At 38.4% G+C, this 23,759-nt stretch overlaps 1 protein-coding gene across 2 annotated transcripts in view; it reads right to left on the minus strand.

The window, feature by feature from the left end:
- Positions 1–22,748, minus strand: part of LOC308553242 (DNA excision repair protein ERCC-5-like) — a 28,703-nt gene extending 5,955 nt beyond the window's left edge. For both annotated transcript variants that reach the window (XM_081128986.1, XM_081128985.1), the window contains exons 1-12: positions 22,267–22,748; positions 19,428–19,603; positions 17,871–17,986; positions 17,299–17,385; positions 16,102–16,162; positions 13,193–13,336; positions 10,976–11,183; positions 9,561–10,655; positions 6,457–6,704; positions 5,986–6,105; positions 5,603–5,816; positions 3,728–3,872 (exon numbers count right to left, since the gene is read on the minus strand). In XM_081128986.1, the coding sequence (XP_080985112.1) occupies positions 3,728–3,872; positions 5,603–5,816; positions 5,986–6,105; positions 6,457–6,704; positions 9,561–10,655; positions 10,976–11,183; positions 13,193–13,336; positions 16,102–16,162; positions 17,299–17,385; positions 17,871–17,986; positions 19,428–19,603; positions 22,267–22,354 (2,702 nt within the window). In that variant the 5' untranslated portion in view covers positions 22,355–22,748. The remainder of the gene's footprint in view (positions 1–3,727; positions 3,873–5,602; positions 5,817–5,985; positions 6,106–6,456; positions 6,705–9,560; positions 10,656–10,975; positions 11,184–13,192; positions 13,337–16,101; positions 16,163–17,298; positions 17,386–17,870; positions 17,987–19,427; positions 19,604–22,266) is intronic.
- Positions 22,749–23,759: the final 1,011 nt, after the last annotated feature.

The raw sequence follows: 23,759 nt of genomic DNA on the forward strand, positions 1-23,759 counted from the left end.
CAAATGTTATTATTTTTAATGCTATTAACCACAATATATAATGATGGTAAACACTGATAAAAGATCACTCTGTTAGGCACTGTATGAACTGTTCTACAAGCCCAATTATCACATGAGCACAGACAGACCTATCATTGCCCTCACCTCGCAGACAAGAAAAGTGAACTCAAACAGAAGTCACTTCAAGATTTCACAGCTGGGGCTGGTACAGTCAGATCCTGATAATCTCCCTCCAGAGCCCATCCTCATAAAAAAAAAAAAAAAAAAAAAAATCACAACTCTTTGGGTCTCTTTCTCAGAGGTAAAATGGAAGTAATATACCTACCTGTATTATTTACCTTGAATTAACTAAAATAATGAACCCAAGAATTTAATAAAATATAAAAATGCCAAGAACATGTTAAATTTTAAAAATGCAGAACATAATTCTACATATACTATAATCCCAATTTTGGAAAAAATGTATAAAATGGAGAAAGAGAGAAAAAGTAAACAGATATTTAAGAAACATTATTTCACTGTGTGCTAGGCAACGCTCTAAGCAGGAATACAGCTGTCCATTTTCTTCTTTATATTTTATTCATTTTTCAATTTTTCCATATGAATATCAATTATTATGGCAAATTAAAGATAGCCACACATTCTTAGACCCTCCCCTTGAGCCTGGTGGGCTCTGTGACTAAGGAAGTGACACTGTTCCAGGCTCTCAGAGATTACAGTTTCCACATCCTGTCTCTTGGATAATTTGCCTTGGAAGCAGCCAATATGCTATAAGGAAGGCCCAGCTTGTAAAAAGGTACAGATAGAGAGGATCCAAGGCCAACAGCCTAATTATGCCTGAGCTCCTAGGTGACAGCACCACTGCCAGCCACGTGTGAGCCATCTCAAATGAATCCCCTAGTCCAGGTTAGCTGTCCCCTAACATACATGGAACAGAGATGACACATCCAGACATGGCTGACCAGACTGCGGATTCATGACCAAAATCAATGACAGTTGCTGTCTGAAGGTGTTTTATAATGTGGCAACAGATAACCAGAAGAATTTATACAATTTTAAAAAATGAATGGCATAAAAATTAAAACATTAAATATAACCCTCACTAATCTATGCATCCACTAGAACCAAAACAAAAACACAAAAACCCCACACCCTACATCTCATGTTCCCCTGCTTCACATACTTACTAGTCTTAGCAATCAGCTCGGATTTGTTAGCTCAGCCAGTTTCACTTGACTGATGCAGGAGTGCCATCTAGCACTAAAAAGGCTAACTACAGACATCAATGTGGGATCAAAATGCAAAAAGGGAAAAATGACTTTTCTTCATCAGTTTTACAATATTGTTTACAAGAGTGCACTGAGAAAGAAGATACCTGTATTTCTCCCCTGTTCTGTTTGGATTTCGTCTTTGAAACAGTCATCATAATTGAAGAATCAGCAGAACAAGTTGTGAGCTTATCAAATCAAAAGGATCACCCCTCTTTAAAGCAAGAGGCAGTTAACACAAAGATGAAATATGGAATCTGCCAATTGGCAGAGGTGTGTGGAACACAATAGGGAGTGGTAGCACAAGTGATAAAATTGAAAAACTTGTGCCCTGTCCAAGTTAGGGTAGAATTGCTATTCTCTACCCGAGCTGTTTTGGCGCTTATTTGGGATTTGAGGTCGGCATTTTCAGATATTATTTTCCTCCCCCAAATCCACAATTTTCTGTGAAATCTCCCCAAACTTAAATGTTGGTAGCCAATTCAAAATTAAAGAAGAGCATGCTATGTAGGCCAAACCAAGCACACCTGGTCTGAATTCAGCCCACAGGCCCAGAGCTCTAGTTTTTTATTTATTTATTTTTTTAAAATATATCTTCATTGATTTCAGAGAGAGGAAGGGAGAGGGAGAGAGAGTTGAAGCATCAATGATGAGAGAGTCGTCACTGATTGGCTGCCTCCTGCATGCCCCCAACTAGGAATCAAGCCCGCAACCCGGGCATGTGCCCTGACCAGAAATCAAACGGCGATCTCCTGGATCCTAGGTCAACGCTCAACCACTGAGCCATGCCTGGCCAGGCGAGCAGTTCTACTTTAATGGAGGAGTCACTGGCCAGAGTCTGGTTAGGAGAAGGGGAGAGCAGAGAAGAAAGCAAGGCAACATTCTCAATTCTACTATTTTTCTACTGCTTCTTTTGCTCTTTCCCTCTGCATCGGTCCTAACCCTCATGACCCATGCACTGAATAGGCTGCCCCTATCTGTCATTGATGAGCTAGGAGACCAAAGGCAGAAACTGCTAACGCTGACTCTAAAAATGCAGACCATTCAACTGGCAACAAACAAGCAAAAACTCTTGAAAGAAAAGAAAAATGGTACAAATAGGCTAGGCACTAAATCAGAAATGCAAATTGTCAATAAACATAAAAAAAAAATCAATCTCACCCTAGTCAATGGGGCTAAGTGGTTAGAGCATCAGCCTGCACACCAAGGGTCACGGATTCGATTTCCGGTCAAGGGCACATACCTGGGTTGCAGGTTTGATCCCCTGCCCAGGTTAGGGTGTGTGCGGAGGTAACCAATCAATGTGTCTCTCTCACATCAATGTTTCTTTCTCTCCCTCTCTCTTTCTGTCTCCCTCCCTCCCTTCCACTCTCTAAAAATCAATGGAAAAAATACCCTCTGGTGAGAATTAACAACAACAAAAAATTCACTCTCGCTAATAATTAGGGCACCAAGTTGAAAAGTTACACATATTTTCACTTATCCTAAAACGATAATCAGATAAGAACCCAAAGATAAGAACATTCAAATCAATGTTTGTTTATACTTTAAAAAAATAGAAATCACAATAGGCATTTGATTAAATAAATCATTTTACCTCAAAAGACTATTATGGGGTCATTATTAAAAACTGATAGAAATCTATACATTAATGATACGCCTTGTTCTTTTACCAAATGAGTTACAGGTAACATAAAAAGTATATAGCATCATCCCACTCTTATAAAAGAAAATAATAACACACACTTACATGATTATACATGTGTAGGTATGTGAGTATACAGTTGACCCTTGAACAATGCAGGGTTTAGAGGCACTGACCCCCACACAATAAAAAATCCACATATAACTTTTGACTCCCCAAAAACTTAACTATAGTTGTCCCTCAGTATACAAGGGGGACTGGTTCCAGGATCCCCTGTGGATACCAAAATCTGTTGATACAGTAAGAAATTGGACAGCAGTGCCTAATATAGAGTTCCTGGCATTATATTTCCATGTCCCTCTCTGGCGACTTCTTTCAAAACACTCAACAAACAGCAATAAAGTATGTGTTTGCTTCTCTGTCACCCCCAAGAGCATGGCAGCTGCTTGAGGGTACGGCTTATAATTTAGTCATCTTTCTTATCCCAGCTTTGAACAGTGTCTGACACAAAGCAGCTATTCAATAAATATTTGAACAAATGAAGAAGCAACTTCTACACACCTAGGAAATCCCATAGGACTGGCTTTGTACCCTTGAATTAGGATAAGCCTGGCAACACTAAGAAAAAAATGTCACTAATTTCATTAGAATTCTACAAAAAGGAAAACACACTTTAGCAACCCCAACCAATACCTCCTCCTGTTTTCTTAATGAACTATAATTTGTAACAGTTCATGGTGTAAATAATAGTTCTGTTTGTTAATCTGGGTATTTATATGAATATCTGGAATAAAGAAATTAAAAAAGAACTTACGAGAATTTTAGGAGAGGTTCCAAGCCATGTCCAGGGAATTCATTGAGAATTTCCATAGCTGTAACACAACCTACAGTTGGTATTCCTTCTGTGTAATCACTTCCAAGCAAATAGGCCAAATTTATTAATTTGTTCCGGTCCAATCCTATAAGAATGAAAATTACTACTTATTTTTTATTTTAAATTTTATTTTATAAATATTACATAACATTTATAGACAATTACATAAACAACATATATGTACATATATTCTTATCCAACAGCCAAAGATATCTCTTATTTACTATTTGAAAATAGATTCTTTTTTTAATGGCATTCTATTAAGAATTTTAAAGTTACCTCCATCCTCATAGTTTTTAATACCATGTGTTAAATACCATCTCTACTCTGACCCACAAATGTAGCTGTCTAGCCTGGATTCATCCTCTGAACCACAGCCACACATATTCAACTATCACCTTAGCATCTCCATTTGGATATGTAATGGGCAACTCAGATGTGACAGATCCAAACCTGGATCTTCCTATCTCTCCTGCTCCAACTGCTCCTTCCCTCATCTCAGGAATGGCAAGTCAATTCTACCAGCTCAGGATGGGGAGTCACCCCTGACTGTCCTCCTGTTCTCAAATTACACATCCAATCCACTCACAAATCCTTTCTATACACCGCAGACACTATTTGGTTTTGGTCTCCTCCTTTCTCTCCGATATTAACTCTTGCCATTCTCCTCCTCTTTCACTCACACTGGCTTCTCTTTCTTTTTTTTGCTCAGGCTTTCTCTACAAAGTACCCAGACTGAGTGGTTTAAACTATAGGAATTTATTTCTAACCTCACAGTTTTGGAGGTTAGAAGTCTTAAATCAAGGTGTTGGCAAGGATAGTTTCTTCTGACTTGCAGATGGCTCTCCTTGACTTGCAGATGGCTGTCTTCCCTCTTTCCTCTATATCCCAATCTCCTCTTCTTATAAGGATACCAGTCAGACTGTAGTAGGGTGCACACTAATGATCTCATCTAATAATTACCTCTTTAAACACTGTATCTCCAAATACAGACATATTCTGAGGTACTGGGGGTTAAGACTACAACATAAGAATTCTGAGGGGACATAATTCAATACATAACAACCTCTTGCTTCACTAGAACACATCAACCAAGCTTCTACCCGAGGGACTTTGCACATGCTAGTCTCCTTGTCTGACATACTCATCCCCAAGATATCTATAACACTAGCCTTGGCTTTCCTTTACACCCCAGCCCAAAAGTTACCTATTAGTAAAACCTTTCACAACCACAATTCTACATAAAATAGTACATGCACTTCCTGTGCACTTCTCTCCTCTCTTTCATTGCTTTATTTTTCTATATGGCACATACCACTAACTGAGCAATTATGATTTTTTTTTTATCATCTGTTTCTCCTATTATACTGTTTTATTCTCTGCTGTTTCCTCTTTGCCAAACACAAGAACTGGCACACAGGAATCACTCAATATATACTTGTTGGGTACATGGGAGAATGAAAGACTGCCAGTAACACCAGTATAGGCCCATGAGGTTCATGATTCCAGCAGGAGAGACTCCCACCTGCCTCCCCTCTCTAGTACCTTTGTTCACTCTCAAGATCTCAGGGAACCAAAGTCTAAGCAGGTCAGATGATTAAATTGCAGAAAACACAGAAACATACTGGGATTTTAATTTCTTAATTCTAATTTAAAAATCCTATTCCTCTAACAAGCAAAAGATTACTTATGTGAAAATTTGTACAAACCTACCAGTTCCATTAATGCATCAAATTAGTTCCTTAGAATGAAAAAATTACTAATACAAATTCTGAAGGTAAATTTCAGAAAAGTAATCATATTTTGAAGTCTTACCTAACTGATTGTGAAAGTCCACATATTGGTAATATTCTACAAACTTGTTCTTATTAAAAAAGTTTTTATAGACATGCCGTGCTCCAAACAGCCAAATATCACTATCATCAGTGATTGTTCCCGAAGTTTGATCCGTCAGATCCAGAATGGCGCACTGAGCCTCTGCTTCCATGGGAGCCTCAATGTAGGGAATTCCAAACAGGCGAAGAAGTTCCTAAAGCGTTATAGGTAAACAATGACCACTACTGAAATGCAGTACCTGGCCTTGACCCAGAAATGGGAGGAGTGCTTAAACAGTTTATTTAATGCATTCCCTCAGGGAATCTAATTGAGTAAAAATATCAGTAGGTATTATTAAAAGAGGTCCAAGTTGGTATACCTACCTGGCTTTCTAAAAACATCTGTCCTGTGACAGTAGCAGCAATCCGTTCTTGCTGCTGTTTTTGAGCTTTCAATGAATTCTGTTGTGTTAAAAGATTGCTCTCCAGAGTTTCCAGCTCCTCCTACAAAATAATTTCACCTGTAGATAATTATACTAATAATCCAATTAAATTCATTTGTTACAAAAGCCTACATTTAACCTGACTGAAATTACCAATAAGTTTTTCCCCTTATGAAGTTTTCCACTTGGATTTCTGAGCAAGTCTGTAATATCTTTAGAGTTCCCTCCTTAAATCACATTGAAAGTGCAGACTTTCCCAGACAATAATCTACATAAAATCTTAAAGAACCATCAGCAAGAACAAAAAAATGCATGCCCAAAGCTAATATTCATCCAGTAACTCCTTAAAACTCAAAAGCTACTTAACATGACTTTCTCAGCAGTAAGTTAAAGCCTGATGTAATATTATTACCAAATTAATATCTTGCCATTCATTGAGCGAATCATCTGCATCCTTTTCAGTTTCTTCATGTTGCTCAATACCCAAGGGCTCACTTTCAGAGCTGTCTCCTAGGGGGCCCTCAGAGTCACCAGTTGCTTCTTCTTTCGTAGTTCCTGTCAGTTCCTCTTCACCTCGTCCAGAGGGAGGTTTGGAAGCTTCCGCTAACTCAGTTTGAGGTTCGTCATCACTAATTACACTCTGTACTTCAATGAAACTTCCTGTACCAAAATAATGAGGTCACTTTATCTACAACTGAAACATTAAAATTATCCTGAAATCATCAATGGCTTTCCAAAGTATTCTAAAAAACTGTTTACCCTAAAAAGACCTAAATGTAATAGAAAACATGCAACAATAGCATATCACTTTTATTTTATTTTATTTTATTTTTAAATCTTTATTGATTTCAGAGAGAGGAAAGGAGAGGGAGAGAGAGAGATAGAAACATCAATGATGAGAGTGTCACTGATCGAGCCCGCAACCTGGGCATGTGCCCTGACCGGGAATCGAACCCTGATCGCCTGGATCCCAAGTAGACGCTCAACCGCTGAGCCACACCCGGCTGGGTAGCATATCACTTTTAAATAAATTTAATAATAGATGCCTATAACTTCAAAATAAGTATTTTCAATTAAATAAACTGACACTGTCTTTGAAATTAGGAACCAAGTTTTCAAAGATTTACATATCAACTTTATAAAATATCTTCTTTAAATTAACTATTGCTGTGGTAAAATTCAAAAAGGAGAATTACTGGGGTACATAAACAATCATGGATGTTGCTAAATAAGTTCTTATGCAATTTCACTATGAACATACAAAGAATAAAGCTGTGACTTAGTGGGAAAAAATCCTGGATAAGTACTCAAGAGCTCTTTCTCTTCCACTTTCTTTCCCTCCTCTCTTGTCTTTTTTTTTTTTTTTTTAAATATATCTTTATTGATTTCAGAGAGAGGAAAGGAGAGGGGGAGAGAGAGAGAGTAACATCAATGATGAGAGAGTCATTGATCGAGCCCGCAAACCGGGCATGTGCCCTGACCAGGAATCGAACCCCGATCGCCTGGATCCCAGGTCAACGCTCAACCGCTGAGCCACACCCGGCCGGGCTCTTGTCTTTTCTTTAAGCAATGTGTTGATTCCCTTCCTCCCCTTCAGGAAGAGTGGGCTGGGTCTGAGGACACAATCAGGATGGAGGGGGCAGGGGCTCTTAGGGCCTGCAGCCTGGAGTGAGCAGACAGCCTAAGCCAAGGAGGACGCCAATGGTGTCAGGAGATGGTTACAAATAGAGAGAGAATAAGCAAATAAGTACATATATTGAAGATAATGGGAGCAAGGTATGTGTTAGAAAGGGAAATTACAAAAAAAGTGGAGGCTAGAATGAAACCTAGGATATCAGTATGAATTTATGGATTTTAATATATAGAAAGAAAGTAGACAAGTGTGTGCACATGTGTGTATATAAACATATGTTCTGGCTCTGCTGCTGAGAAGGCCTGAAGCAATGATACCCCAGATAACAGTGAGCACACTCAGTGCCCAGATCTTGGTTTCTAAGCACCATGACATTACAAGGAACCAGGGCTCCTTGAAGAAATGGCTGGCTTCAGGGAAGGGCAGGGAAAGTATAAGATAAACCTGGAATATCTTAGCCAGAAAGCTAAAAAATGCTCAAAATATAATGGGTAATTGTCAAAAGTCACAGAAACCAGCTTGAAGGGACAAACTAGCCACTGGCCAAAGCTACAATTCAAGCAACAAAGTATGGTAGTACCATAACTCACTAAATAAAATAGGAGTCCATGAGTTTAGACTGATACAAAAAAATAATAAATGGAGGGAAGATCTTCCTTATAGTAAGACACCAACAATATATAAGAAACAATATATAGAAAACCATCATTTGGCAAACATCATAGCATAATTTATTCAGGTAAAAACCATCAATGGATGCTAAAACAAGTGGGTGAAGTTTTGTTCAGTAACAGCACATTTATATAGCCCCTAATATTCCTTTCTATAAAATACTTACTAATTACAAAGTGAAAATAGCAACTTTAAAGTGGAGAAACCTGGCAGACACCAGGAAAAAAATTACCGTGCGTGTGTTGTGTGTTGTGGGGAGAGGGGGGCATAGTTGTTTCTTCTTATTTGCAGCAGTTATGTTCTATAAATAAAGTCACTGAGAACACTAAATACATGAGTACTGAATCTTTGCACCTAGAGGAAATCTATTTATAATCTAAAATCCTAAAAACAACTCACTTGGTTGTTTTCTAACAAGAAAACGAGGATCAGGAGTGTTAAGAGATTGCCTGAAGCCACCCTACTAACTGCTGCCAGAGTTGGGATTCAAACCCTGTCCAATTGGCCCTAGAGCCAGAGTTTCTTGATCTATACTGTATTGCTCTTTCTCATCTCCACCCTCTGGTCTTCTCTGTAGGAGAGCTAAAACAAGGAGGCAGAGTGTCACCTTGTTCAACCATAGCTGGAAACGGTGTGGCAACTCAAATTTTTAGCTGCTCTATGCATGTCCACAAATGATCACAAAGACAGTGCAGTGAGTGTTGATTTGGGGGTTACAAACAAGTTCTGCAAATACAGAATCTATGACTAATGATGATTGGTTGTATAGAACTGTATACAGATATAGATATATAATGCACAGGTGCACATATAGAGAGAGACAGACAGAAAGGTATGATAAAGCCAATGTGGTAAAATGCTAGCCACTGAGGTACTGGATGAAGGAACTAGAATGCTTTATAATACGCTCGACTTTCTTAAGTTTGTAATTAATTAAAAATAAAGAGGTAAAAACACTAAAAGGAAACTCATGTTAATCTTCTCCAACTAGGGTATTCCTTCCCTTTAAAAATAATAACAAAAAGAACAGCAAACAGGAAAGGTCAAGATTCCATCACTAGCTGTGTTTCCTTGGGAAAATCATTTCACCTTTCCGGGTCTCTAGGTCATCACCTGAACAGAGTGGGAAGTGGCCCATACTAAAGGATCTCTCAGTTTCTACAAATGTGAAGTCCCACCATTCTTATCTCTAAAATGGAATAAGCACCCACCATCAGATTCACTTTCTTCAGAGTCAATTTCCGTTGGTTCTGTGGACTTTGGAGGTGAAATTAAATCCTGGCCTGAAGATTCCATCGTCTCACGTTCTTCAATGGTGTTCAAGAAATTCTCATGCTCTTTAACATTTTTTAAGTTACTTATTGCTTCTGAAGGGACACTTAGTGTGTTACTCGTTTTCTGCAAACTGACAGTATCGATAACTTCAGAAGCAGGATTTTTTTCACATTCTGTTTCATCATCACTTGAAAGAACAGAAGAATCATATTTATTCTCAGATGGACAAAGATCTTGTTGTAGCTCAAGCACTTTGGTATATGTTTCATTCCTTGATATAGAACTTGAACTTACAGGAGGTGTTGTCAGTTCTCCTCCACTGTGGAGCTCTGGTGCGCCCATGTGTATAACCACTGTATTTTCTAAAGGAATTGGATCTTTCCTATCATTAACGGTAGGCTCATCACTTGTCTGAAAGGCTTCATTAACCATGTGAACAAATGATGTTTGTTCTTTTGGAATGCTAGATTCACTGCCTTGACAAAAGACAGTACTTGACAAAGGAGCTGAGTCTGCCAGCTCTTTTTCATTAATGCTGGTCACAGGCTCCTCTACAAAATTCACAGGGGTTGAATGAGGCACTGTTGTCAACAGCATTCCTTTTCCATCTCTCATTTTAAGTCCTTCATCAGTTTCATCAGAACTATTCATAGACATTTTTTTTGCTACTGACCCTCCCGTCTGCACATCATTCCCAGCATGCACTTTCACGTCTTCATCATCATCAAGAGCTTTCTGAATAGCCAAGAGAGTCAGTGGTGATACGGAGCCTTCATCTACAGTAGCAGATGCATTCCTCTTGTTGTACTGCCTTTGATTCTCACTCTCCAACTCCTCTTCGGAACTACTTCCCAGCATGGCAGCTTGCATAGCCAGTACAGTTCTTGGAGAAGGAGGGGTAGCATCAGGCTCTTTCTCTGACTTCAGGTTTTCACATGGAGATGACTTTATGTCAAAAGACAAGCTGTGCATTTTGCTGGAAGATGGAAAAGACTCTGTATCCACATCTGCAACTTTCTTAGCTTGTATACCTTAAGAAAAAGTAAAACATTCTCACTACGTAGATTTCTGTATAATAATATACTTCTAGTAATATGAATAAGAGTATACTGGTTCTCATAAATGAAGTTACACATTTTCATTTAATCAGCAATTAAGTGTTAACTCATTAATTTTAAAGTGGGTTGGTACAACCCACTAAGGAAGGTAATCCATTAATAACTTTACACAATTATTATTACGTAAGTAGGGCTTCATTAATATCATCCAGGGGTGGTAGTTTATAGAATTCAGAGACTCAACATATTTTTGGCTTTTAACTATCAAATAAATGATGGGGCCTAATTAATACCTTTTATCAAGATGTAATGTGAAGTGTCTTCAGAGATCACTCTTCTCGACTCCACCTCCTTCAAAAAGCCCCCTTCACTTTCATATTGCCTTTGGATTTGTCCTGAATGTTGCTGATTCATTTCCTTTTGGACATTTTCTATGTGTTGATTTAGATAGTTTTTTTTAAGTAAGCCTTTGAGCTGGTATTGTGAAAAGTCATTGGACTCCTAAAGCAAAATAAATAAAATAAATTTTTATATTAAATACATCTAATATTACCATACATCCATCTCTTTACCAACAGGTGGAAATAGAGCAATTGACTTTTTTCATTGATGGTAGTTTCATATTATAAAAGTAAAATTTGAACACTTAGGAAAACTATAATATAGTCTTTGAAACAAAAAGAATTGGACAAAACAAAAGAAAGCATGAGTATTGTTCATGATTTAACCTGCATTCAAAAAACATGAATTGAGCATGTGATGTATGTCAGGCACTGTGACATTTTGATTATGGCTTAATAGATGAGACAACTTTCTAGAATGCAAGTAAATAGGCAAGTAAAGTGTGCAGCATAGTCCCTGGCCCATAAAAGATAAACAATAAATCTTAGCAACCACAGTTATTAATAATAAGTTAACATTTGCAAAGCATTTCCTGTAGGCATTCTTCTAAGTATTTTTATATATACTATCCCATTTTATTTTCATCCACTGATGAGAAAATATCATTATCTCCAATCTAAAATTGAAAAAACTGAGACTTAAACAGGCTAAGTACCCTTCCTACAACCACAGAGCTAGTAAGTGGTAGACCTGGGATCAAAAGTAGATCTTTTGATTAACCCTTATACTATATTGCTTCTACTACTATTATGATTATTACTATTACTCTTCTTACCATCATTGTATTATCAATATTGTATATGCCCAATGTACAGATGATACAATGGCCCAGCCTGGATCACTCAGAACTTCCCTTAGCTATCAGAATTACAGATCCACTGAGCTGCTGCACCGTACTACCCTAGTTTACCAATCCGTGAGGCTCTGTGGTAGCAGAAAGAGAAACAAGTGGGACAAATCATTAGGGACTGTCTCTGTTTCTCCCATTCCTTCCACTGTTGTTTACATAATCCAAATTCTATTTCCTCAAAGACCAGTCAAAGATCCTTTCACACTCAAGAAATAAAATCTTTGATTGATAGACTGAGCCTGGATTTTTTTCCCTGAAATAAAAATAAATTTACTCCTGCCCTTTGTATATAATTTCTGTATATCTTAGCGATTTCCTGTATATCTTAGCGATTTCCTGTGATCACACAGAAAGGAGTGATAGAAAAAGAAGTATCTCCGGCCTCTTTCATATTTTGTTATCAATTTAAGAAATGTTCAAAAGTCTATAGAAAAAATAATACCAAATCCATTCATTAGGAATAATAATGCTGCAAAAATTTATTTTCTGTCCTACAGTGAGTTAAAGAAGAATAATGTTAAAAATAATAGGTGGTAGTAATAGAAAGGAAAACAAAACTCATTCACTGACTAAATACAGATCAGGACACATGTTCAACCAAACCCAACTCTGCACACCACCCTGCTCAGGGTTTCTGTGGTTGTGAAGCCACTATCAGATGCTCTAATTTGAAGAATTTACCACTAAATTCTCTACTACCATTGTGCAGGAACAGGAGGAGAGAACATGGAGATAAAACTGCATTCCAGCCTTGTAGCAGAGGAAGAGATACATGGAATTTCCAATTAGAACAAACTTTTCCATTGTGATTAGGTTCTACATTACTATTAGTATTCTACAATGAATATTATGGGTTAAAATAACTTTTATGAACTAACCTAAGAACTGAACCATGAAGCATATAATGGGCACTTACTATGTGAAAGATACTGAGCTAGGTGCTGAAAATACAGAGGTGAGCAAGATAGGTACATCTGAGTGCTAAAAAGTATAAAGAGAAGTTATAGGGTATTATGAGAACACAAAGCAGGAGACAAGATCTGATCTTGGGTGGAAAAATCAAGAAACCCTTCTTTGAGTAAATATTTATAAGTTCAAACTTATAAATATATGATGCTTCATAGGACCTCTGAGATACACAAATGTGGTCTACTGGAAACATACTGTATAAGTAAAGCTTATCAATTTTCTTTTTTCTAATGAAAAATGTTGTTGCAGTTCTCAATTCTACACATTAATGTGCTGTTATATATTTTACCTCTGGCATTGCTTCAAATAATGTTCTTCTTCGCTTGGTAAATTCTTTCATATCAGTCAAGATTTCATGCTTTATTTCAGGGGGCAAGCTGCTGAAGTCTTCAGACTCAATATCTATTGCATGAGGATTCTGAAAGAACTCTTCCTGTAAAGAGTAAAACATAACACCACGAAATTAGCATTTCATACACTTAATGTTATTCACCATGACAGATATTTTTTGTGCTTATATCATAAATAGAGTTCTACATAATCTACAAAAGGCAAAACATAGTTGTACATAATCTGCAATAGGCATCAAAGTGAATGGCAGATTAGAGAATGTACCTATCCACTCATTCACTCATTCATTCATTCAATAGAAAAATTACCTACAGGAACCTCTAATGTGCCAAGCACTGTTCTAGGTGCTAGGGTACTATGGAGATCATGCCAGATAAGGAAGACATGTGAAGGAAGACATGTGATAAACAAGACAATGATGAAAAAATAAAGCAGGCTTTTCTGAAAAGAGAGTTGATTAGAAGAACTCGGTTGGAGCATCATCCTATACACCAAAAGGTTTTGAGTTCAATTTCCATTCCAGGCACGTACGAAAGGCAAATGATCAATGTTTCTTTCTCACATCAATGTTTCTCTCTCTCTCCCGCACCTTCTTCTCTCTAAAATCAATAAAAACATATCCTTGGGTGAGGATTAAAAAAAAAAAGAATAGAAAGAGAAAAAAATTCGATAGAGAAGACCTCACTAAAAAAATGATCTTGAGCAGTGATGTGAAAGATAATAAAAAGCCTGCTCAAGGACAGAGCATTCCAGCCAGAGGGAACAGCAAGTGCAAAGGCCCTGAGGTAGGGATGAACCTTATAAATTTAAACAATATTTATAATTCCCTTAATTACATTAATTTTATTTTGCTCTTAACCTAAAATTAAAAGTGAGAAATTTCATAGACATGGAAAAGTCTAAAACTTTTCTAAATTTTAACTAAAAGTACTTTACGAAAAGTACTTTAGAACTCTTCATCAGCAAAGAAAATAATACAATTTGCTCTCCTGTATGTATATATGTTGTGGGCATTGTGCAAACCAGTAAGCACTTAGAACAGACCAGTTACTTTGCTCAGAGCTTCCCATGCTTTACCTCATTAGTGCTCCCATCACCCCTATGAGGAAGGTTTTGATATTATTTTTGTTTACAAAAAAAGAAAATAAAGCCTTGGAGAAGTTAATTTGTCTATGATCCAACAGCTAGTTAACAGTAGAACCTGGACTTAAGTGAAGATCTTTCTGACCACAAGGTTCATGGTCTTTACCAAGACAGCTATCACTTGCTATATTAATAATGCAGAACCTCCACAAGTTGAGGGATCACACAGTTTTTCCTCAAAAGTCTTTGATCAGATGTACCAAAATCATATAAAGATATAAGAAACTTGGGAACCAAAGAATATTATCTGCTATTTTGAGAAACTTGAGAAATTTTTCAAAAACTTGTATATACAGTATAACCTCAATTTGTAAATGTAATGCCTAGTGTAATGGCCACAATCTTCTGTCAGGGCAGCCACCTCACCTGGAGCTGAAGGAGGATGAGACATTTACTTTATTCGTCTCGGGCAGGCCAAATGTACAAGATAGACAAACCCACACTCTCTCCTGGTGGCGGCCAGCCAGGCATACATGGGAGACACACTACACCCTGGGGGACAAACCCACCCAGGGGGAACAAACTGCCCAGGGGGAACAATCCACTTTCTTCGTCCCAGTGGCAGCCAGCGGAGTATACACAGGGGACAAACCACACCCCTGCGGGGCAAACCGCAAACCCCTGGGAACAATCCATACCTCTGAAAGTCCCTGGGCCAGTCTTATAGGAACCAGGACAATAGTGGCTCTCAGCCAACAATGGGTCAGACTAGTCAGGTAACAGGGCATCTGTTATGACTATGTTATAACATGGTTACATAACTGCAGCCTTCTGCCATGAAAAGGTGGTGAGAAAGCCTAAGTGTTTTCACTTTCCCTACAATAAAGACGTTACTCTTTAAAAGATATTAAAGCATATCCTCAGGTTCTCTATCCCTCATCTGGTCTAACTTTCCTTGCATTAAATACGGGCTGGTCTTAACTAGCTTGTAAGGAACGGAATGTGGTGGAAGGGGTGCTGCACAACCTCCAAAGCTGGCTAGAAAAGGAAGCTTGGCCCTGGAACAGTGCCATGCTGTGAAAGAGCTCAGGCCATGTGGGCAGGTATTCTGGCTGACAACCAGCGTCAATTGCTGGACATGCGGACATGCAAGTAAGGAGGCCTTTGAGAGGACCCTAGTCCCAGCTACAGTCTGACTGCACCTACACAGGAGACACTGAGAGGCAGCTGCCTCACTGACTTCATCAACCCCTGAACAGTAAGAGATGATGATAATAAATTGCCATTTTCAACCTACTAAGTTACATAGCATATCATACACAGACATATACTTACATACATATGTATACATGTACACATACCTAAATACACACACACTCAACCATAGGAGGGATGGGGGATGGCCTAATATATACCAAAATGTTACTAGAAGTTATTTGTGGACGGTATGTGTTCTGTATTTTACACAAGCATGTATAACTATATTTATTTATTGGTTGGTAGGTTATAAAAGAAAAATGGCTTATTTTAGATATCTAGTATGCATAATTCCATGTATGTGTATGCATGTGCGTGTACTTTACACACACATATATACACATGCATATATAACACACACATACACACACACAATAAAAAAGGCACCTGTCTTAATTTTTATCAGAAACTTTTCATAAATTCATACTGCCTCATTAAAATTATTCATTTTAATGCCATTCATTTCAAATAACAGCATAAATCTGAATTTGAAAATTATTTAAGTACCTGCAATGCTTGTTTTTGATTCATTCTTTCTTGCCATTCTTTTTCATCTTCCTCTTCTGAACTGAAAGTCAAACATACATTTACAGTATCTGTGATTTAATGACCACCTACAAAATACTTCTTGAGTTCAAGGTGCTGCTACTTATAGGGGATACAATGGCGAACAAGGTGGCAAGATGTGTGCCATCACTGGTCTCACGGTCTGTTGGGGACACAGTACGTGAGCAATCACTGTATGATCTAAGAACTTCCATCACATGGGAAGAGCAGGTTGCCAAAAGTACAATAAAGAGTCACTTCACCCAAATTTGGGATGTCATAAAAGCTGTCTGGAATCTCCAGCAATTACAATGTTTAGAAAAGCATGTGATTAAAGGGTGGAAGTTTTATCCTAAAAAGAAAAAAAAGAGAGAGCTAGAAAGTATTTTAAGCAAGGAAATGACAATATCAGATTTGGGATTTAACAGATTCTACAGTACAAAGCAGAGATTGGGCTTGGCCGATAGGGGTTCCTACAAAAGGGTAAGATCAGAGACAGAAAGAAATTTGGAAGCCAGTACAGTAACCTCAAGACAACATTACAGTGGCAGTGGTGAAGATAAAGAGAACGGGGCTGATCCAGAAGTGACCTAACCTCTCAGGAGCCCCCACAGAAAGAAAAGGGGGCAGGTGAAGGACACACTCAAACTGGTCTTCAACCACAGAAGCTGCTGACAATTAACAGCCAACCAGAAAGAATCCACAAAGGAGTCTGAGAAAGACTGGCCAGAGGGGTTCTCAGCAGGCACCATGTTAAACTGAGAACTGCAAAACATCTACTGGATTTAGCAAGGAAGTTGTCATATGCGGTCTTTTAGCATGGCGACGTGAGGGAGAAGACATTAGGCTGAAAAAGAGATAAAGACAGCAGGTGTAATCAAAGTATAGGAAAAACTAAATTCATGTCTTTGTGAATTATAAATCAGCAGTCCTAGCACAGGCTCTACAGAATGAAAAAAAAAAATCATCACAAACCACCAAAACACAAAGACAAGTTATTAATAAAAAATTTAGTTTTGAAAAATATTCTAAATGGTGTCAAGAATGCATATTTTAGATGCATTCTTCCCACATTCCTTAGCATGCAGATAAACCATAAAGGTTTAAGTCTGTCTGAAGACAGTGATAATAAATGTTTTTAAATAAATAAACATTTACCTATTTTTTTCTTCCTGTTGTAAAGGTGGCAAAGCATAGATGTCATCTTCTCTTTGAACTTGAGTAAGACTGGGCAGTGCTTCATCTCTGAAAAGTACACACAGGCTTAAACAGAGACGATAGGAAATAGTACTCTGAATCGGTAGTACTCCCCCATGGACTACATAACCCATGCTGAGGAGGTGAGAAAGGGGGGAACACAGGGGCACTGGCTGCCCAGGCCTCTGCTGTGAAAACTAAGTACAGCCTAGAGAAAAAGGAAACTTGCTGCAGCTGCTCAGCACCTGGGTCACAGCCTCCAGTGCAGGCACGAAAAAGAGCCTTATAAAAGTAAAAGGTGCATGCAGGGCAACACTGCAGCTTCCCTTTCCCATTGTCAAACCTGATTCACACAGAACAGAATTATCACAGCTTCAAGTAACTACGTCAAAGGGACATTCCACTTACTCCTCTCATTTCACCCTCTATTTTCTGCTTAGAGATAAAATTAGGAAAAGGCAGTCACAGGAATCCAATGCAAAAATTAAAAAGGCTTAAATTAATCTTTAAAATTAATGTAATTTCCCTCTTGCCTTTTGCTTCTTAATGCAGTTTTGATAGCCTGTCTTTTCAAAAATGTTTTCAAAAGCTTCTCTGTAGTTTTTTTGGAGTCACTGGTTGCCAAGTCCTTTTTCTGCCTTCTCTTAGCCTGTGAAAAGAATAGACACAAGATTTTACTGCAGGTATTAGTATATTAAACACATCTGTGATTTTTTTCTATAGAATCTGGTTTTCTGAGTTTTCAGACTATCGCTGTTTCAGCCTGTCTTATAATTGCCATATCACTGAGTATCTCCAGGTTTCTCATATGTAAAGGAAATCCAGTCTTCATCTAGTTCTTATTTAATGGCCTGGCTATTATATATTTAGAAAACTATTAAACTTTCCATTTCTTTTAAGCATCCTCAGGAAGCCTAAAACTTAATGATATATAATTAAGTAAATGCTTCCCAAAAGGGATTATATTAACTAACTTTTCTTTAAAATGCCACTGCTATGCCAAAATCCATTTCTGATATTGGTTTTTATAAAAATACACTACTTATATATCTGTTACCGTCCTTCAATATTCAAGATTATGTCATAAGAAATCCTAAAATGTATTGGAATACCTTGTAAGAAACGTCTAAGTAGGGAAAATGGAGTAGTTCCCACGCTTAGGGTTGAATGTAAGACAGAAATACCGAAACACCCTTTTCCTTTTTTGAAACAGAGATGTAAGTGACACGTAACATAGTTTACAGCATACAGTGTGTTGGTTTGATACATTTATATGCTGCAATATGATTGCAAGGTAGAGCTAGCTCCTTTATCAGGAGTGGGAGGATTGGGGGTGTGTTGTGTAGGGGTACATACAAACTTACAACCAGTAGGTAAGTAAGTTCTGGAGTTCTCCTTTTCTTGCTAATCCTTCCAAAGACTACCTGATACAGAGTATGCCTTAAATAATTAAAAACTACAACATTAAGTCTAGATCTTTTACTGAGCATTTGCAAATCCTTACTTTCACCCTATGTCCTCACTTAGACAGTATCTGTCTGGTACGATTACAAGGTGATGAGCTGACATTTTCAACATATAAATATCATATATCCAATTACTCTGAAATTCACAATATTGTTCAAACACTTTTAAAACTAATTTCAGAATAAAGAAACTCATTCTCATTCTTTTATACCCATTTAGTCAAACTTGGCGACACATAACATTGCTCACTACTAAAATTCGCCTTTAAAAGAATGCTCACTATCATGGAGGATCCTCAATCTCAGATTCAGGGAGGCATTCCCCCTGTATGTTTTCTATAATGCTCTGAGCAATAGCAACATAACTGGAACAAATGTAGAACAACTAAGAAAATACTCTAAAGGATAAACTCTCAATTGTAACAATTTTAGTATTTTTATTAAAAGTTAAATTGCATCCATGTTATAGTCTCATATATAAACCTTTTTTAAAAGAAAAAGTGATTATTTGTTCAAGATAATTTAAATTAAACAGGATATATACTGTAGAGAGAAAATTAAAATTTTATCTGAACTTTTCTTTCTTTCTAAGAATGTGCAAAGAAAAAAGTCGATAACTCTTACCAAAGTCTGTTTCTTCAATAGTGGAGCATCCCCATCAAACACAAAAATAGGGCGAATTCGAAAAAATAAGAGTTTGCAGAGCCGATGAAACAAAGTGAGAAGATGAGCATTTTCTATTGAGTTCCCATGGCGATCTCGGACTCCTTTAAGCGCCTGGTTTAACCAAATGCTAATATCTAGAAGAGCTGTTAATGAAAACCATTTTGGAATTTCTTTCCTCATCCTCCCAATTTCAAATTCCTAATAACTGGTATCATCCAAACATTGACACTAAGGACTCATCACAATTCATTTGAAATTGAAAAATATTTAGCCCTAATGGAATCTACCTAAAACCAATTAACTCTATTTGAACCCTGAGTATTACTATTCACATACAGAATTTTAAAATTTTAAGAAGTCTAATTGTAAAAAAAAAAAAAAAAAAAAAAGGCTATATTAAAAAATATCATCATCTCTACAGACTTGTAGGAAATTACAATTCTTCTGGAGAAAAACTTGACAATTCATAGCAAAAAATTTAGCCTGTACCCTATTTTACCTAAAAATTTCACTTCCAGACATTTATCCTTGGGAAATTATCATCGGTTTACAATAAGAGTTACTTATAAGATTTTTTGTTTATAATTATGAAAATATTTTAAATTTAAGTTTCCAACAGGTCTTTTTTTAAAAACTAAATTATGATATACCGATTTGCTGGAATACCAAGGAAGCCTTAAAGATGTAAGTTGCAGAAGCATATACAGTGGTAAGATAGACATAAAATATTATTAAAAGACGTAAAACAGGTTCTAAAAGTATGGAAAATATAATTCCATTTTATAACATGCAGTATGTTAAATATAAAAAGCTAGAAGTCTGGACATCAAAATACTAGGATGACTTATCTCTGCTGTGATTACATGTAATTCGTATTTCCTTCCTGGAGTAGTCTTATGTTTTTAAACTTTTCTAAAATATACTTTTCAACTAATTATTTTTCTATTTGTCTATAAGACAGACATGACATGGCATGCTCTCAATCTCTTTGCCAGCTCTTCTAACTCACCATTTAAGTGTTGACTTCAGTAATGATCTCTCTCAGGCCCTCCTCTCCTTTCCACCCAGGCTACCTGGGGGGGGCACACCACACACTTTCCATATGTGTAAGTCTGCTCGAGAGCTCTACCCCAAGTCCCAGAACAACGGCCTAGTTAACATCTCTATCTCACGCCTCACAGACATTTCAAACTAAAGAGAAAATAATATTTTGCTAATACTTTTCTGCATTTTACCAATGTTAAGGCCCATAGGAGCCAAGTTAAATTATTCTTTATTATTTGACACAAACATTTAGATTGTATAAATAAGCAAGACGCTTGGCTATGGAATGGAAAAAGACCAATTTATTTTAGGGACCTAAGAGTAAACTATGAACCTAGTATGTTTTGGGTAATTTTACAAAACAACAAAAAAATCTGAATGTATTTCAGATATGTGAATTTGAATTCCCCTGAAAATAAACAAAGCAAAATCAATTATAGGACCAATCAAAGATACTCAAGTTATAATAACCTCATACACATACATATATATGAGGTTATCATTATAACTTGAGTCTCTGTGACAGTCCTTTTAAATGACTGATTCTTTCAAAAAAGTCCCAAAACCCCATGAAAATATGTGTAAGTCTGCTCCGGAGCTCTACCCTGAGTCCCAGAACAATGGACATGATTTCATGTCCAAAAAGAGCTTCTGAGACTTCTGAAAATAGATAATCTAAGTTAAATGCTTTGCCTTTCCCTACTTTGGACAACTTCCTAAAAAACTGGAATGCAGAACTTCATGTGTCATCTCAATGACTTTACAAATAATTAATTCTTCATAAGGGCTGCAATGTAAAATGGCCTAAGTCTTCGTAGCAGTTTTAAGGGCTCCCCTGACAAAACTGCTCTCAAAGCAGTGATTTGAGGAACCACTAGAGGGCAGCAATACGACACATGCTTTAAAAAAACACCGCCACCCAAACTTCCCCGTGTCCCCAAGGTATCCTGCATAAGCACTTGTAAACACAAACCCATTACTGATGTATTCCAAGATTATTCACATTGCAAAAAATATAATTATTATAATATTACTTATAGGTTCCCATTTAGGGAACATGTTACCGCCCGCTTATAGAACAGACACTCCAAAAAAAAAAAAAAGGGAAAAGGAATGCTTAACAAGTAAAAAGACTGAAATTTCAAAAACAGCATTCATGTTTTGATAATGAAGAAAAACATTTTATTCCAAAGCCACAAACACAACCAGCCAAACATGCACACAAACAACAGTCCTTAAAAAGCCCTGGGAGCAAAATAATTCACTATATATTTTTTGAAAAAATTTTTTTTTCGGTGCATTGTAGTACCATATAAATTTCCTATTCTTAAAAAACAAAACAAAACAAAAGTCAAACACCTGCCCACACTACCCTTCCTCTAACAAACCTAGATGGAGCATTCAAAACAGTAGGCAAAGCTACCGGTAGGAAGCCCATTTCATTTTCTCCATGCTGACTTCCCAGCTGGGATACTACTTTACCATATTAACAGTGCCGGACACTATTCTAAGCTTCCTTCATTTAAGTAATCGCTTCATCCCTCCCACGGCCCTTCTGTGTGGAGACCCCATCACCTGCACGAGGCGAGAGAACAGAAGCGCGGAAGGCTCCGTGAAGCTCCGCCCCCAGGGGACCAAACCAGGACTCCAATTCGAACGGGTACGATCGCAGAGCTGGGGCGGGCAGGGAACGGCCGACGGGGAGTACAACCCCGGCGCGACCCGCCCCTCGCCTGCCGCGCGGGAAGGATACCCACGGCCAGGATCTTCCCTTCCAGCGTCTCCGGGCTGACCTGCCGCCCCGAGCACTCCAGCAGCTTCCAGAGGCCCTGGACTCCCATGAGGCGGGCGCGTCTTCAGAGCGCAGCACCGCCGTGGGATCGCGGGAGACCTTCTATTCCAATTCCTCCCCAACCGGCTGCGCCACTGCCCCGACCCCGGGGAAAGCGGCTCTGCTCCAGCTCAGGAAAGATGGAAAAGAACGCGCGGTTCCCAGCGGCTGACAGCCGCCTGAAGAGACGGAACCAGAGAACGGCCAGGGCGGGGAGGAGCGGGTCCTCTGTCGCTCAGCGGGTGGTCCCAAATGTTTGCACTCTTATCGCAAGACCTGCGTGAGAGGACAGCGCGGGCGAGCAGAACAGCCTGAAGGCGCCCCTCCGGCACCGCCTGGCTTCACGAGTGGGCGCGGAACCCACGCGAAATGGGGCTTCCCATATTCCGTCGGCAGCGATGCGCGCGCAGAGCGGAAGTGTCGCGCTGACGTTGTATGGACGCGCCGCCGCGCCCGGAAGTGAGGCGTCGTTGGCGCCGATGCTCGTCCCGCTAGGGCTGTGCTCCCTCCTCGCTGGCTTCGGTCGCTGTTGGACGTTGAAGCGATGCGCAGTGTGTACTCGCCGTTGCTCCCCTCAGGCCGCCACTTGTGAAAACTCTTTGTAAAAGTTGATTTTAGAGGGAGAGGAAGGGAGAGGAACAGAGGAACATCGACTTGTTGTTCCACTCATTTATGCATTTATTCGTCTCTTCTATGTGCCCTGACCTGGGATTGAACCTCGTCGTGTCGGGACGAAGCCCTAACCGGCCCCCGGCCGGGGCCTTGTGAAAACTCTTAATCCTAAGTGTTGTTTTACATGTGAAGCAACAACAGAAAGGTGGATGTTTTGTTGGTGTTTTTAAGTATTTGTTTGATAACTTGTAGTAACTAGATAACTTGCAGTAAGATGATTTAAAGCATTAATCGTTGAAATACAGTTTCTTCTTCTCTGGCATCTAAAATGTAGGATTCCGCCGCTTGTAGGTCAGAAATGGGAGACGAGGTGGCCCTGGACCCCTCAGATCCCGACCGCACCGCGTTCGTCGGGAGCGCTGTTCCAGCAACATTGGTTCAGAGCTTTTGTGTCCTCCCCTGTACGCTGAGCGAGCATAAAACCAGCCTTGCAGACCCTTTTAGCTAGGACCAGAGCGGACTGTATGCAAACTTACTACTAAGTTAATAAATGATCATCTTACACATATTGGTTCATATCTGAACGACTGAAACTAGATTCAGGCTCAAGGAAAAGGCTGATTTAAATGAGCAGGTAAATTCGTTAAACGAATGCTTTATGATATAAAAAGAAAATATATCAAAAATTAGCTTTTAGCAAAACCATTGCTATCCCCAAACGGATGGTTCACAATAGCCATGTTTAGTTGACCAAGTAACAACTAATAGTCTATCAAGGATAATCCTGACAAACTTTTTTTTTT

The sequence above is a fragment of the Miniopterus schreibersii genome, assembly GCF_964146895.1.
Source record: "Miniopterus schreibersii genome assembly, chromosome: 2".
Classification (NCBI taxonomy): domain Eukaryota; kingdom Metazoa; phylum Chordata; class Mammalia; order Chiroptera; family Miniopteridae; genus Miniopterus; species Miniopterus schreibersii.